General features: G+C 45.3%; 1 protein-coding gene across 2 annotated transcripts in view; it reads right to left on the bottom strand.

Moving 5' to 3' along the window:
* The window catches only part of utp20 (UTP20 small subunit processome component), a 108329-nt gene that overhangs the window by 50626 nt on the left and 44619 nt on the right, over positions 1 to 13084 (bottom strand). For both annotated transcript variants that reach the window (XM_069904470.1, XM_069904469.1), the window contains exons 23-31: positions 11999 to 12089; positions 11825 to 11910; positions 9792 to 9917; positions 8147 to 8313; positions 6761 to 6969; positions 5315 to 5458; positions 3746 to 3825; positions 1583 to 1809; positions 739 to 883 (exon numbers count right to left, since the gene is read on the bottom strand). In XM_069904470.1, coding sequence (XP_069760571.1) covers positions 739 to 883; positions 1583 to 1809; positions 3746 to 3825; positions 5315 to 5458; positions 6761 to 6969; positions 8147 to 8313; positions 9792 to 9917; positions 11825 to 11910; positions 11999 to 12089 — 1275 coding nt within the window. The remainder of the gene's footprint in view (positions 1 to 738; positions 884 to 1582; positions 1810 to 3745; positions 3826 to 5314; positions 5459 to 6760; positions 6970 to 8146; positions 8314 to 9791; positions 9918 to 11824; positions 11911 to 11998; positions 12090 to 13084) is intronic.

Genomic DNA, 13084 nt, shown 5'->3' with positions numbered 1-13084 from the left:
AACTTGGGCTGCCAACCTTAAACATTTTTCTCTATCCAGGTATCATAACAGCTTTATTAGAATGGAGCGTGGACGTCTAGCTGTACCCAGATACACCACCCATGCCCAATGGGCACGCTCTTGTGAAAAGTTGTCTTTTCCAAACTTTTCAGGCTGCGATTCTTGAAAAAATGTAATGGGGTCATACCCTTCCACTCTGTCGGGTAACCGCAAAATTTTGATGTTGCGTCTACTAAAGTTCTTGAACACATCCAATTTCTGCCATATCCGAGATTCAAATGTTCCCTCTCACTGACCATCCCAAGCCTGACCACTGTCCAGGTCTTGCAGCTGCAGGCAATGGCTGAATGACTGTGGAGGTACAAAATCAGTGAACCACCTCACCAATGACCCACATTGGAGGGAATGACCAATTCCCAGTAGCTGAAGGTGAGCACGTACGCCCCACGCGTGCTCGCACCCAGGAGCGCATGCACCCCACGTGCGCACGCCCTGTGTTGGAGCTGTGAATCACATTTCAAGACTTGGAAATAAATCTCTTGTCTGCATTCAAACCGGGAACTCACTGCACTGTGGGAGCACCTTCACCTGAAGCACTGCTCGCAGTTCACCCACATCCCCTCAAGGAAAACTGGTGATGGGTAGTAAGTGTTGGCCTTCCCTGCAACCTCACACACAGCTGAAAATGAATGGAAGTATTTGCAACAAATAGACAGCAAATTAGAGAGTGGGACAAACCGTGACAGGATGCTCAGGTCTTTGCTGACTTGTTTTTGGAACTGCTTCTTCATCATGCGTACTCTATTCCTGACGGCCTTGTTGAGACGCTGCAAGATTGCAGAAACGTGAGGCAAAATCAGCATCGTGCCCATGGTTGGAGTATCTGAGCAACACATAAGGAGCATGTTACGAAAGGATTGAAGTAAATATCTCTAAGCATTCATTCCGTATAGAAATAAAATGCCCAAAGCAAGGGGATGTATTTATTACTGAGGGGTGAGCGTGTGACGTGCATTTCCACAAAACTGGCAGAGTTACAGCAGCGAGGACCACTGCAAATTTGAAACTGTGGGTGCATGAGTGCCCACCCTATAACACTACCAAACCAGCCCTCCTACCCTGCTTTAACTCTTCAGACTCTGGTCATATTCAATCTTTTATCATATATACCCCTGACTGGGTCCCCAGGTAAACATCAGTATGAACCAGCTGCTGGTTAGGTATAAAACCACTCCCAGAAAACAGGGACATGGAGTATTTGCACTTGTTATTCCAAAGGGTTAAATTCTCAAATATCCCAGCTGGGATTTGAACTTGTTCCAAGGGGAGGCAGTTAGCTCAACGCTGTTACAGTGCCAACAGGTTTTTGGGTTCGAATCCCGTGCTGTCTGGAAGGAGTTTGTATGTTCTCCCAGTGTGTGTGTGGGTTTTCCCCAGGGACTCTGGTTTCCTCCCACTGTTCAAAACATATGGAGGTTGTAGGTCAATTAGGTGTCATTGAGTGAAATGCGCTAGTGCGCCAGAAGGGCCTGTCACCGTGCTGTACACTCGTGTTGTCACATGACATTGGGCACTGACGTACCTTCTGTCACAGTGGAAAGTTCAGGAAAGACTGTATCTCTCACAGTCAGTGCAGTCTCTTGTGCTGTAGGCACAAAGTCAGGTTCACTCAGGAGACTGTCCACAATGTCCATGACAAGTGTTGCTGTCGACTCCGCCACAGTATCCGGCGAGAGCAAAGCAAAGACGTTAGTTAGAATGCCACATCCTGGGTGATCAGGGAGCTCTTTCGCAAGAAGAGGGAAGTACCTGGAGAACAAGCACAGCGAGACCATTAAATCGACAACAGTCTGGGCAGAAGGTAGAGCTGCTGTCAATCATCTTCACCCCATCACCAAACTCAATGAACTCACAAAGCTGGAAAGAAATTGGACCAGGATAGTAATTCTTTCAAAAGGTTCATCAGATCTAGTGTAAACATTGATTCCATTAGCAGGTGCATTATTACCAACTCAGATATGAACACATCTGAAATATTCTATGTTTGAATTACCAAGTGCCTGAACACAAACTGTGAAAGCAAGTTCAATGGGGCACTTTCAATGCTATCAACCAGAGAAAGTTTGCATTTGGGTATTGATCAGTCGATCCTATACTCAGGTACTCCCATACCCACATGTCTGTCCATGGCCTCATGTACTATCCCAACAAGACCACTCTCCGTTGAGGAACAACACTTGATTTTTCTGATTGGCCACTCCGTTCTCCCTCCCTTCCCCGTCTTCTTTCCCTTAGCTCTCCACCCCCTTAACTCTCTATTCACTGAGTCATCCTCCCCCTGCTCGCTGCTGGGCCCTTTCTTTCTTCTCCACCTGTTACCTCCTGCCTGTGGGACCGTGCTCCTACCCCCAACCGACCCCATACCTTTTTGTTCAGACAAAATCAAGAAGGCGCAGATTTAAGGTGAAAGGGAGGAGTTTTAACAGGGATCTGAGGGGGAAAGCGTTTTATTTTTTATGCACAGAGGGTGGTTGATATCTGTAATGCACTGCCAGAGGTGTGGAGAAATCAGATTCAGTCACGTTTAAGAGGTATTCACCGTAATTTTACAAACCGAATCACCCACCGCGGGTTATATGTGTGTGCTCGCTGTACGAGAATTTTTTTTACGTGTTGAGTATAAAATTAGACTTTATTTGGAGCAGCAACAGATTCTAAATTAAAATCTGCTAATTTATTTTTCTGAAATCACTTGAATTGAAAAGTCAGTTTTGTAATAAATGATTTTATTTACAAAAGACGGACATGAGAACAATGGAAATGTAGATAACACGTGTGCAGAGTTTATAGCGGGCATGGGAAAGTAAATAGTAGCAATTAAATATGCATACAATTTACAGAAGAACTTGGGAAAATTGCCGTGGGGATGAAGCACACAACAAACTGGTTCGTACAAAATGGCAAAATTCAAAATTTTCATCTTGGCAGACTCAGAAATATCTCTTTGGCCTGAATGCCATGGTATTCCAAGAAACAGGATATTCCGGCTAGGGCACTGCACATCATCAATGTTAATTGACCAGACCTGTGTTTCCCACGCCCCCCCCCCCCACCCCACCCCGAGGAACAAGATTAACAGATGAAGTGTCTGAGACAATGGACTCAGACAGACCTTGCAGGAGGATATATTTATAGAATGGATGATTGACACCTCTGGGGGAAGTTGAATGGGTGTAAGTCGTGGGAGATTAACTGTGGCAGATAGTGGGGCTATGGAATGTATATTGTCTCTTGTCTCACGTAAGTGCAAATTGCTCTTGGAATGTAGAATACTACACCTGCGCAGTATATGTGTCCACGCTATACAAGAGTATCTTTATAATTTAAGATTTTCCGCATATCTGCGTAAACAGGCAAGGCATAGGATAATTGATACCAACAAATAGGATCAATGCAGATGAGCACAAAGGGTCAGCATGACATGGTGGGCCAAAAGGCCTGTTTCAGTACTGTACAGATGCCTTTGGAGGCAGTTCCACGGTAACTTGGACACGAAATACAAGAGGCTATGGAGAGTCCCCTGAATGTATTTTTAAAAAATGACCTGTTAGTTACCAGCTAATTATCAAAGCCTAGCACTAACGACTTGAGAAGATTTTAGGTTATTGCTTTGATGGAGGCAGATCTGGTTGGCCACGTGGTCAACCGGAAAGAAGCTTGGTAAATAAAATGAAAGGTTCCTTACCTTGAGCTCTTACTCCAGACATAAATCAACTTCAGGAGAGAAGTTGGTGCATACTGTCCTTCAGTTGGAAGCCTGCCGATCTGTAGAGGACAAGGTAGATGTGAAAAGAACTGGGCAGTAGATCACGTGGTGGGTGGCAGAAATGGCGGAGGAGGATGTGCTGGATGTGGATGCTGGTAGGTGAGGACAAGAGGAATCGTCCTTGTTGCACGTGAAGGTGGAGGGGGCCAGGGCCAGGGAATTGTGAGAATGGAATGGAATCCTTACAGGGGACAGGGAGGGAAGAGGTGAAGTCGAGGTAGCTGTGGGAGATAGTGGGTTTATAGAAGATGTCTATCGAGAGTTTGTCTCCGGAGATGGAGACAGAGATTGAGGAAAGGGTGAATGTTACTAGAGGTGGACCCAGTGAATATGAGGTCGGGGTGTAAGTTGGCAGCAAAGTGGATGAAATGAAAGAGCTCATCATGGGTACATGGGGCAGTACTAAAGTAGTCATCAATGTAGTGGAGGAAGAGTTGAGGGGTCTTGCCTGCGTAGACTAGTAACAGGGATTGCTCCATTTAGCCATCAAAAAGGCAGGCATAGCTGGGGCCCATGCAAGTACCCATGGCAATTCCTTTATCTGGGAAAAAGTGGGATGAATCAAAGGAGAAATTATTGAGGGTGAGGACTAGTTCTGCCAGCCCGAAGAGGGTGGTGGTGGAGAGGAACTGGTTGGTTCTATTATTCAAAAATGAGGCTTTTGAGGCCTTCAGTATGGGGAATGGAGGTGTATCGGGATTGGATATCCATGGTAAATATGAGGCGATTGAGTTCAGGGAACAGTAAGTTGTTGAAGTGATGGAGGGCATGTGAAGTGTCCCAGATGTAGGTGGGGAGGGACTGGACCAGGGGGAACAAAACACAGTCAAGGTAAGCAGAGACCAATTCGTTGGGGCAGGCAGGAGTACACAGACGTGATGGTCTGCCACTGTGAAGCAACGTGAATCTGCAGGGGTCCTCTACTGCATCTGGTCTCCTCTACATCAGAGAGGCTGGACGCAGACTGGGAGATCATTTTGTTGAGCACCTCAGTTCTGTCCACTGCAATAGTGTAGATCTCCCAGTGGCCACCCATTTCAATTTATCCCATTCCCTTGCTGACATATCTGTCCATGGTTTCATGTACTGCCAGACTGAGCCCACCTGTAAATTTAGAGAAACACCTCATCTTCCGACTGGGCTCCTTCAGCTGGATGGCATTAATACCAATTTCTCTGGCTTTTGTTAACCCCCCCCCATTCTCCTGTCACCTCTCCCTTCCTGGTCTCATTTTGCACAGACATGATCAACAACCTTTTGTTGGTCTGGATTCCTCCCCCATTATTTGAATTCTGAGACTTTCTGACATATCCTCCTTCTGCGCCCGAAACGTCGCCAATATATCTTTTTCTTCTCTAGATGGTGAAAAGGATGGCAGAGTTTCTCCAGCATTTCAATGTGTTTACTACAGCCAATCATGTTTCACTCCATGTCAGTCAGAAACACCATTTAGAACACGAACCAATCAATAGTGAAAATCAGTCTCACCTGCGGCCACACTGTGCTGGAAAACACTGCATCAATCTCATCTGTTGTGAAAGGATAGGACTCAAAGCTGCTAAAGAAAGCAGCAATCTGATCTATTCCCAGGCGCCTCAGATTTTTCAGCAGGTTGATGCATCTTGGTTTAATCTGAACATGGGAAATGAAAAGATAGGAAACTTTCATCTATCAAAAGAGCAGTCATTTGTCAAGAGCACTTGGCAATTTTTGAGGGAGGACTCTGTAAAACCAAGGTTCACCCCCCCCGCTGCCCACCCTGGTGATCTGATTCCTCTCTGGGAGGACTGCTAGGCTTTGCCTTTATGGCTCACCTCAGGGGAGACATCTTTGAGAGTGCAGCATTTCAACTGCATCACACAGGAAGCATCGACCAGGATCAGCTCTTGATTAAATGGCGGAGCAGACTCGATGGGCTGCACAGCGGATTTCTGCTTCTGGGTCTTATGGTCTTAACTTCCCCTTTCCTAACGTTCGTTAGCTTTGGGCAAAATGCAGGAGAGTGGGGTGGGATTTCAAAAGTTCAGCAGATTATCAAAATATCAAATCGATTACTTTGAACCACTTGATGTTTGAGAATTTGCAGAGCAGTAACTAGCCACACTAAACCGACTGCCCATTAAACTACCATTTACAATAGTTGTGCATCAGGTTTCTACCCTGGGTACAAGATCTAATTTTAGCAGAAGAATTTTCAGAATCCTACCCTACCCCCCCCCCCCCCCGCCCCCAAGAAACTGAGCATCTTTTGCAATCAAGTTTGAGAAAGGCTCAGAACCAAAATAAGAAATTTCTTCAAGCAGAGGGTGATGAATCTTTGGAATTCTCCGGCCAACAGCCCATGATGGGGGAGGGGCACATCTGGCTCAAGCAGAGACCATCAGGGTAATGGGAAGATGGTGAGATAAAATATTAATCACGCAGCCCTTCGGCCCAACTCGTCCATGCTGATCAAGCAGACATTCTGGGCAAGGCCCATTTGCTTGCATTTGGTCCCGATCCATTCAAATCCTTTAAACAGCCTCCTCTCTATATGATTCTCTGGTTCTATGATCAGCCTTTATCTTCATAAAAGGCAGAGCAATTCCGTGCTCTACACCTGCTTCCCATCCTACATTGAAAGTTAACCACACCAGTAAGCCCGAAGCCAAATGTCAGCCGAGATAAGGATAGATTTCTGCCTGAAAATTGACTGTAGGTAGTTTATACGGTTTCATTTAATTGGAATTTTGTTTTAAACCTGGCAACTTTGATGATTTGACTTTAAATTGCTGTGTTGGAAAATGAACTCGATCAGTAGTCCTGACCTGGCTGTTCGCCGAGTAACTTCACTGTAAGGTTACTGTGCCCCTTGGGAGTCTCAGCTGCCGTGTGCTCGAGTCTCCAGGTTGCACCCAAATGCAATCTTCTCCCTGATCCCGAGTCAGCACTCACCTTGTCTCTCTGCTGAAGCATTTGAGATACGGATGTGTTTATGCACAGCAGGATCTGAAGCAGTTCAGGCAGATAGTCATTGATGAGATGGCCCAGCTTTCTCAGCACCACGTCCATGCTGTTCAGCAGACCGTGCTGGCGTCCTAAAGGCAATACCTTGGAAATATCCATAGTCTTCATTGACTGTAGCACCGCAGACAGGCAGGAGCCTAAAACCAAGAAGGAGGTGCTGGATCTGTGCGTTATGTGCCCCTGCCTCACACCTTTTACACCCTCTCCTCTCTGGCAAGGATATTATAATCTTTACTGAGTGAGCATAAAACGAGTTTCGCACTAATGCACCTCAGTTGGGGCCTAACTTGCCCTAGTCAGGCAGGCTTGTTCCACGAACTAGAGCATGCCAAACAAGGCTCACATTCTTGTGCTGAGGGGACACATTATACGAGGCTGTTTATATTGTAGAATCTGTTTATACTTCACAATCTGGAGACTGGAATAGTTTTATCCCTTGAAAGAACTGCCACGTGGTGATGACGGTGAGAATGAATTTGAAAGACACGTGATTGGAGGCTGACATTCTCACTCGGGGAGCCACCAAGTCAGAACAAAGGTCAGGGCAATGTAAACACCAAGTTGGAGAGGATAATGAGTTAATACAGAGGTCCTTTCCCATAGACCAATGATCCAAAAGGGCCGGTGTCATGGGCATTTGACAACCAAGGCACAACAATAAAACACAATGACCTGATTAACCTCACATCACTAACCTCAGAGGGACTTAAAAAATACAAGGGCCTGAAATCTCATTTGCAAAACCTGTGTCCAAATTGAAAATTCAAGACTAATTTGACTATGAAATACAAAAGGAAAAGGATTTAGATGCCAGAAATTCAAATTAAACATGAAAATTGTGTTAATACTCAAGTTTATGCAGAAACAAAATTTCCAGCAGGTGCTCTTTCATCCACAGATCAGCAGACTTTTGACGTTTAGGGACACAGAGCTACTGTAGGAAAGTGACATTGATGTAAAAGGTAGCCATAATCTGACTGAATGGAGGAGGAGGTACAACTGGCCATTTCCAAGCACTCCGTGTGAAACAACTAAAACTGGTAAATGCTGGAGGAACTCAGCAGGCCTCGCAGTGTCCAAGGGAGGTAGAGATACATTACCAACTTCAGGCCTGAGCCCTCCTTCAAGGTATAAGTAAAAAGCAGGCAGGCGTCTGAATAAACACAGAGAGAAAGGGGGAGGAATGGGAGGGGGATGAGTCCAGACCACAGTGACTGCACTCTCACTAGAACTAATGAGGTACAGAGGCTGGGAAAGGGAAGGAGACCTTGCAGACATTAACACGATGAGCTGAAATGCCCTCTCAGTGTGTACCTTCAGTCAGATGCTTCACCGGCTCAAGAAGCAGGTCCAGGAAGACGCGCAGCTCCTGTGGCAGCGAGCCAGCCAGGAAGTGGAGAACGATGTTTGCTCGGGTTGAGGCTCCTGATCGCCCTTGGGTTTTGTTCCCAGTTTTGCTCTTCATCCGCCCGTAAAGAATCCTTTTTCCCCAAAAGAAAATTTCACACTTCCACAAGGCGAATTTAAATGCAGAGGATTATCAGCACAGTTTGTGTATAAGGCGAGGAATGCCTGGCTCTCCCTCCCAAGCCAATACACAGAGTTCCCATGACCCCAACTGAAACCACCAGTCTCCACATCAATGTAATATGCTACAGGCAATTCCTGGGTTACACAGATAAACTGGAAAGTCTCCAGATGCTGGGGTCGAGTACATGACCTGCTGAGTTTCTCCAGCAGATTTGCTTATCGCCCTGAGTTACAAACTGGGAACCATCCGCTTTCAGATTTAACCGCAGGTCAGAGATTTCACTTTTCTTCACCTTTCACCTCATACATGTTTGCTACCAAGACACAGAACCAACGTTTCGGGCTTGAGGCCTTCGGCAAGGTTTAATTAAACGATATTTCATAATTATTACTAGCTTGAGAATTGCACGGTCAGATTTCTGTCACAGAATCTAACCTGGGAACCCCTGTACATCTAGATTGCCCCCTACCCTCAGGACAGCACGGACCAACATCTCTCCCGAACACAGAATCTAACCTGGGAACCCCTGTACATCTAGATTGCCCCCTACCCTCAGGACAGCACGGACCAACATCTCTCCCGAACACAGAATCTAACCTGGGAACCCCTGTACATCTAGATTGCCCCCTACCCTCAGGACAGCATGGACCAACATCTCTCCTGAATTGGGCTCATACCTGGAGTCAGGAGACAGGGTGGGGAGGATAGTCAGCAGTTTTAGCCTTGCACTTTACTTGCATAAAGAGAAAGGCCGGCTGGCAGACTGGGCAGCTGACAGCAAGGAAGGCAGAGGAACCTTTCTAGTACCATTGGTTCCAACAGAACTAGAGTATTGTCCCAGTTCTGGGCTCCACGCTTCAGCAAAAGTCATCAAAGTTTGAAGGTCCAGAAGTTATCAAAATAATTCCGAGGATGTGAATAAATTGGAGGAGCTGCGGTTGGCCTTGGAACCCAGGAGATTGAGGGGGTTTGATGGAGGAATTTAAAATCAAGAAGGGTACAGAGTGGATCAAGTGAAACTCTGCCCACTGGTGAAGTTAAGGAAATGGGAGGGCCATATCACGAGACAAATTGGCCGAAGAGCTAAGGAGGACACGAGGACAGTATTTTTTTATGCAGCGCGTGTCTTCAATCTTGAATGCTCTGCAGGGGCTGGAGCGGAGGCACAACTGGATAGGTGTTGAAAAGGAACAGTTACAGGGCTGCAGGAAGAGGGAGTGAAGTCAAACCAGTTGCACTGTTCTTGTAGAGCCAGTAGGACTAGACAGCCAGAATGGCCTCCTTCTGTATTGACGGCTAGCCCAGTCTGCTCACCGCATGATGGATTGGATTGCTGGACAATGATCAGTCACCCCTCATCCGCCCCACCCCTTCGCGAACCCTGTGCTCTACGCCCATGAGCCTTTGGTTAAGATTCTCTGTGCCCACCTCATTATGACAGGGATGAGTTCAGTCCTGTGAGCAGGTGCAACAATGGTGGTCTCCTCTGCGATGCTGAAGTGAATGATTTCTTCTTTGAAGCTCTTGTCATCCAGGAGTCGCTGAAGATTTTCCCTTCAATGAGAAAACAGCTTATTTTATCCTGGTCTAGGAACCACAGAACACCTTTCTTAATTCAGCTGGAGGATTGGACTACAAATAGCGTGTACTTCTAGTTGGCATGCTAGACTACTTCCCAGTTGTGTTGGTGTGGCTCTGCAGTCAGGGTAAGAGCAGGCAGGGAGTTTGAATTGAATTGGTTTATCCAGTGAAAACCTTGTTTGTGCGCTATCCAGTGAAGTCAACTTAATTAACTGCAGCAGCTAGTGCAATAAGACAAAAGTACAGGGTATAACAACATGTAGAGCACAGAGACAAGTGGAATTAAAGCAATGCAGGTCTATTAAGGAGTCTGGTCACACCAGGAGAAAAAATTGCTCCGTTTTAATAGATCACAGCTGATCGGACGAACCTGTGTATCCATTATAACACCTACTTGCTCATCAAGAATCTATCTACCTCTAACTTAAAAACATTCCAGAGTCTGCTTCCAGTAGTCTTTAAGGAAAGCTTTCCAAACACTCGCGGCTCTCTGAGGAAAAAAATGCAGCTCTTCTGACTTGAATGGATGATCTTTTTCTTTTTAAAGACTCACATTATCCCAGAGAAGGGAGCATCTTTACCTCATCCACCTTGTCAAGATCCTGAAGGAACGTGCTTCAATCAAGACTCCCTCACTCCAGCAGATATCAACTTAGCCTGTTCAACCTTTCCTTGCCAGACAATCTGCCTATTTCAGATCCATTTTACAGTAGCACAGCCAGTGTAGTGTCTAAATTTAAAAAAAAAACATTGACCAAGCGACCATTTCTACCCATGGACAATGTCTGACCACTCAATCCCTCCAGCATCTCAGTCTGATCAGTCTAATAAACCTTCCAATGCCTTAATATCCATGCTAAAATGACGTAGTAGCTGAGATGAGGCTGTCAATGGCCTGTGTGAGTCCACAGCTCTTCTTCCTTTTCTATTAAATTGTTCCTGAATAAATAGCTTTGTTAACTTTCTTCACTCCTTACATTATGACACCGTTCCTGCCACAGTCTTCTACCTATCAGGTTGTATGCTTTTAAAATTTTGTTCAACCCATTCCATCAAACTATTTGGCCTCTCTTGATCTCAACTTATTTTAAGAACAATTATTCTTCCATCCTCTCATTCTGAAGTCTCTCATTCCCTGACCGCATCTCTCTGGATTCACTGTGCTTTGATATCAGGGTCTCTCAATCCTCTAATCACATTCCTCACCAAAGGATAGAATTCATTAGTATTTGTTTCTGAATCAGCGTTCTCATATTGATTGGCTGTAGGTGTTTACACTCGTGCTATTTTTAGCAACTTTAACTATAGAAGAAACCAACTCACAATCAATTCCTTTCAGTAATCAGAGAACTAAAGCATTCACTGTTCAAAAATATTTGCAAATAAAATGATTACAAATGAAATCTGATGGGGGATGAGACATTTATACATCAGATAGACTTGAATGCCTGGCCAACACTCCAGATTGGATCAGCACCATCAACAATGAGCATGGAAAGGAAGAGAAATGCTGAGGTACATGGGCGAGAGGAGAGAGACAGAGCCCCGACTTGAGTGGTAGGAGAGCACATCAGAGAGCAAACTGGAGACAGTCAAACAAGGGCAGGATGAGAAGAAACCTAACAAAGAGACTCAAGACACGTGCATGGATGCAAGAAAAATGGAGGTGTGAAGGAGGGAAGGACAAGATGGATTGTGGTTTTTATAGGTCGGTACATCATGGGCCATGGGGACAAAACATCAAATTTGTCAACATAATGGTTAAATATCCTTTAAATTTATAAATGTGGACATTCAGCAAAATAACAGTGCCTTCTGACCAAGTTCTTAAGGGATCTAATGGTGGTTAATTTTGAAGGCACAGTACAGTTTAACTTTACCTGTACGGCAGCATGTGTGGGTGCTTGTAGGTGAGTACACATTCTAAAGCAATCTTCTGCACTTCCTGCAAATGATGGCACAGGAGCTACAGTTGGTAGGGATGAAGAGGAAAGGTTAGAAAGGTTGCAAATAACAGGCACAAAGAGAAGGTGAGCAATGGTACTATTTGTCACCTGCGTGTACAACTCCTTCAGCTTGGGTTCCAGATACAGCGACTTAGGGTTGGTAAACTTCGAGAAAACTCTCAGGTGAGCAAGCAGTTGCCTGAAACAACACAAATAGGGTCGAAGAAAAGGATTTCTATTAAAACTGCAAATAGGTTATGTCATCTCAAACATTTCCCAGCGAAAACAAGGGTGCTGGGTCTCTGGAGTGCTTCCATTAACACAGTTGAAGGAATTATAAGACACTGCCTGCAATCTATGCAGGGCTTACAATCAAGTCTGAAAGTAGGATGATAATTTTACTGTACAATGTACATCTGCACCAAAATTATTTCTTACATGACAGCAAACACTTGAGAGCTTGGGTACAAGCAGTGCTGGCACAATGATGCATGCAATCTTGAACTGAAACTTGTGTTCAGGCCAATGGGTCTGAGTTTCCCTTCTCTACCAGGATATAGCAGTCCCTCGGGAAGATATGGCAATATAAACAATGATGCTGAGGGAATTGTTCACCAAGAGTGACAAGCAGGTTGACAAAATGGTTAAAATAAACTCACGTGGGATCCTGGGCTGCGTAACAGAGAAACACTACACTGAAGCAAGGAAGTGATGAACCTCCATAAAACACTGGCTTGGTCGCAGCAGGCATTTATTTGTACACATAGTATTTACAGGTCAGACCCAAGCCATTCCAGGAACCAACTTCCTCAAACATATCTCACATTAGGTTCAAGGTTATTGTTACATGTACGTAGATGCAGTGAAGGAGGTTGTTTTTTGAAACCAGTTTGACATCTCGCATACAGTATAATTCAGACACAGCGTGGAAGTTCAGAGTTAGAGAGGAGTTGGTGTAGAACAAAGGCAATAAAATTTTAAGATCCACAGCTGGAACTGCTGTCTCACCGCTCCCGAGACCGAAGTCCAATGCTGACCTCTGGTACTGACGGTGGGAATTCGAATGTTCTCTGTGACTGAGAAGAGTCCTCCCACGTCACAAAGACATGCTAGTTGCTGGGTTAATCAGTCATTGATCACTCACTCCTAGTGCAATTCTCCTGGACTCCACAAATGAGCTGCTTACCTTTGGCC

The sequence above is a fragment of the Narcine bancroftii genome, chromosome 11 (genome assembly GCF_036971445.1).
Source record: "Narcine bancroftii isolate sNarBan1 chromosome 11, sNarBan1.hap1, whole genome shotgun sequence".
NCBI lineage: Eukaryota > Metazoa > Chordata > Chondrichthyes > Torpediniformes > Narcinidae > Narcine > Narcine bancroftii.
This window is presented reverse-complemented; position numbering and strand designations above follow the sequence as displayed.